This window comes from Phaethon lepturus, unplaced genomic scaffold (assembly GCF_000687285.1).
Source record: "Phaethon lepturus isolate BGI_N335 unplaced genomic scaffold, ASM68728v1 scaffold5994, whole genome shotgun sequence".
Lineage (NCBI taxonomy): Eukaryota > Metazoa > Chordata > Aves > Phaethontiformes > Phaethontidae > Phaethon > Phaethon lepturus.
This window is the reverse complement of record NW_010533873.1, coordinates 1,865-4,990: the sequence shown is the minus strand read 5'-3', so window position 1 is coordinate 4,990 and position 3,126 is coordinate 1,865. Positions and strand designations below refer to the sequence as shown.

At 50.3% G+C, this 3,126-nt stretch overlaps 1 protein-coding gene across 1 annotated transcript; it reads right to left on the bottom strand.

Moving 5' to 3' along the window:
• Nucleotides 1-1,091: 1,091 nt before the first annotated feature.
• On the bottom strand, nt 1,092-2,728 carry LOC104619451 (7-alpha-hydroxycholest-4-en-3-one 12-alpha-hydroxylase). The gene has a single exon (XM_010285332.1). The coding sequence runs from the start codon at nt 2,622-2,624 to the stop codon at nt 1,092-1,094; it is 1,533 nt and encodes a 510-aa protein (XP_010283634.1). The 5' UTR covers nt 2,625-2,728.
• Between the last annotated feature and the right edge of the window lie 398 nt (nt 2,729-3,126).

Sequence of the window (3,126 nt, the reverse complement as noted above, 5' to 3'; positions counted from 1 at the left end):
ACACACAGAGCTTTTTTTTTTTATCCCCAGAAACTGTACACAAGACACAGGGCTTGCTCGGTACATCCCACCTCTGCTCCCTTTGGGGATCTCATCAGGTACAAGGAGACTATAGACAAGACAATTTGAAAACCCCAAGGAAATCTCTGGAGAGGATATTCATTGTCCTCTGACCTTTCAGGGAGTTACTACAAGCTGATGCCATCCTGCCAGTGATACTTCATGCAGAAAATGTGTCATTAAGGGCCTGATAATGAAATAATGCAGTCCCAATGCTGGCATGCAGCCGGGCTCACCCCCAGGCTCTCTGGCCACTTCACCTCTTTGCCAGCTCATCTGGCCTGGTCTTTGCTTGCACACCCGCTCCCACGCTCGTGCCAGCTGCCGGCACCACGGACACATGGGCCCTCCGACTCACCGTCTTGAATTTAAGGAAAGGAATTTAATAAGGCAATAGGACAGACTGTACTGGTCAGGCACAGGGCATGACCAGACAAGTGTATGGACCAGCCACCTATCTACACAGAATCAGCCCTTTTTACCCCCTTACCCATCTGTTTTCCTCCCCAAATCACCTAAACCCCTCTTTTTCCCACCTTTGGATCCTCCCCTAAACATCCCACCGTAAGTCTTCTGCTATCCCAAAATGTTCTTCCCCGGGACCCCATAAGATGTCACCCCACCTTGGCAGCAATCCCCCTTAGTCCAGACGGTGATCCAGAGAGCTGCTCCCAAAGACACATCTTGATGGGTCTCACACCAGGACCGTGGGGCTGATGGCTCCTCTGGGACAGCCCTGGGAGGGACCCAGACAAGTTGCTCATTCCTCAACAGTCTTTAATTTGGGGTCCCCACCCCAACATTGTCTCTCTGTGCTCCTTTGTGAGTGTGCAGATGAGCTTTTATCACATAACCTAAGAACACCGGAGACGCAGAGCAGCAATATATGTGAAGCAGGTAAAAGGCACGATAACCGTTAAGCAAACAAGACCATATCAGTGTTCGTGCTGCACCAATCTGATAACCACAGGATCACGCAATTTATTTCACAGATAACACCAGCACAAACAACGCAAAAAGGACTTCCCAAACTAAAAGCGCAGCCGGTATCTGAACCGAACATCGCGAACAGGCTGCATCATTCCGAATCCCCAGCGGCTGATGTCTATCTCCGGGATCTGCTCCTCTCTGTTGACCAGCTCCAGGTCATAGTGACTCAACATCAAGAACACAAACTGTTTAATTTCAGCAGCAGCAAAAAACCGCCCGGGACAGATGGATACTCCTGCCCCCCAAGGCATGTTGAAGTATTTCAGCCTTTTCCCATTTTTGAAGAAATCTTTCTTGGTGCCATCCGGGTTTACGAAGCGGTTGTACTTAAATTCATGAGGCTCAGGGTGGATTTCTGGGTTCATCTGCACAGAGATGTGCGGGAACAGAGCCACCCTGTCTCCTCTGCGGAGCATGTACTCTGTCCCGCTGCTCGTCTTAAGGCTGGTGTCCTGGAGAACAGCTCTGACCAGTATTGGGGCTGCAACCAGCCTCAGGGTCTCCTCCAGAGCACTGTCCAGAAAAGGAGTCTGGTTTAACATGTCCCTAGTGACGTTAATTGGTGGGGTCCCTGGCTTCACTTCCTGGCCGTTCTCCCTTGAGACTTTATCTACCTCATCTTTCACAGCCTTCATAGCTTCTGGATGTTTCATTAGATACAAGAGGAGCCAGAAGGCAGTTGGGCCTGTATTGCCTTGAGATGCCCAGAGTAGCATAAACATGAAACGATCCCGCATGTACTCGGGGACACCATTTTCTGCCAGAAGCTGGTCTTGATCACTTATCCACCCACTGATATTGTCCTTCTGCCAGCTCTTCTTCACAGACAGTGTGCTCCAGAAGAGCCTCTTAAGCCGTTCAGCTTCTATTTTGTCCCTGCAAGACAACACAGCATAGGCCAGGCGAGGGAAGAGGCGGTCATACTTCCGAAACTCATGGAACAGCTGGTTGGAGTGGATGCGATCTTGCTCACTAGCTTTCTCCTTGTTATCTGCCCCTTGGTGTGGCTCAGTGCCATACAGAGCCAGGTACCCGGCTCTGAAGACGATGTTGTAGCAGTACTGGAAGAGGCTATCCTCTTGCCACACTTGCTTCTCCTCTCCTGAGCTCACATTGAAAAGCATCAGCTTCTGAAAGCTCGCCATGGTGGCTTGTGTCATGACGGTGAGTCTGTCTCCCATCAGATGCTTCGTGCTCGATGCGTGAATTATGCTGTGGTTGGCTTCAATGGTCTTGTAGCCAAAAACCCGCAGGACCAGTTTAGATGCAAAAGTCCTAAAGTCTAGTTTAGATCGTGATTCCTTCACGATGGCTCCAAAGCAGAAGGGGTCCATCACGAAGGTGAAGTAATAGCCTCCAATCAGCACTGTGAAAATATCCCCGTGTTTTCTCTGCATCCTTTTTAGAAACTCTGAACTGTCCTTTCTGAAATCCAGTGTGTGACCCAGCCAGGGAATGGTACCTTTGTCCAGAGGTGGCTCATCAGGTCTCCGTCTCCGAAACGCGCCCAGCAGGTAGAGCCCACCGAGCAGCGATGCGATCAAGGTACAGAGGAGAATCACCCAGGGCGCCATGAGAGCTCTGCGCCTGACCGGAGCCAGGTTGGGGCAGGAACATGCTTTTTATTCCCATCCAGCTGTCGATATGCAGATGCAGAGCTGACAACCTCTGTCCCCATTGGCAGCAAGAGTTTGCCTTTTCCCTGCGGAGCCCTCCAGTGTGTACTTCTCCCTTGACGAACAGAGAGAGATTTTTAAGGTGGAAGGTACGTTGTAATCAAGTTGGCGTTACCGGGCTCCTGTGTAAGGCGGATGGGTTTTGGCATGTGCTCTGCAGCAGCTTAAACAAATTCCCCTTTCTAGGCTGCATGTAGCCTAGTTTTTGAAAAAGAGGGTTCAGAGATTTTCTCAGTGATTTCTGCCTTTAAGACCAGGCTATGGACACATGCTGCAGGCTGAAAAAATGAGAGGAAGAGTGGATGCTGGAAATGCTGCTGGAAATGAGCTCAGGACCAAGGGAAGGGGGTTACAGCTGAGCTAATTTGATCTCAAAAGCCAGCAGAAGGAAAGGTCTCCA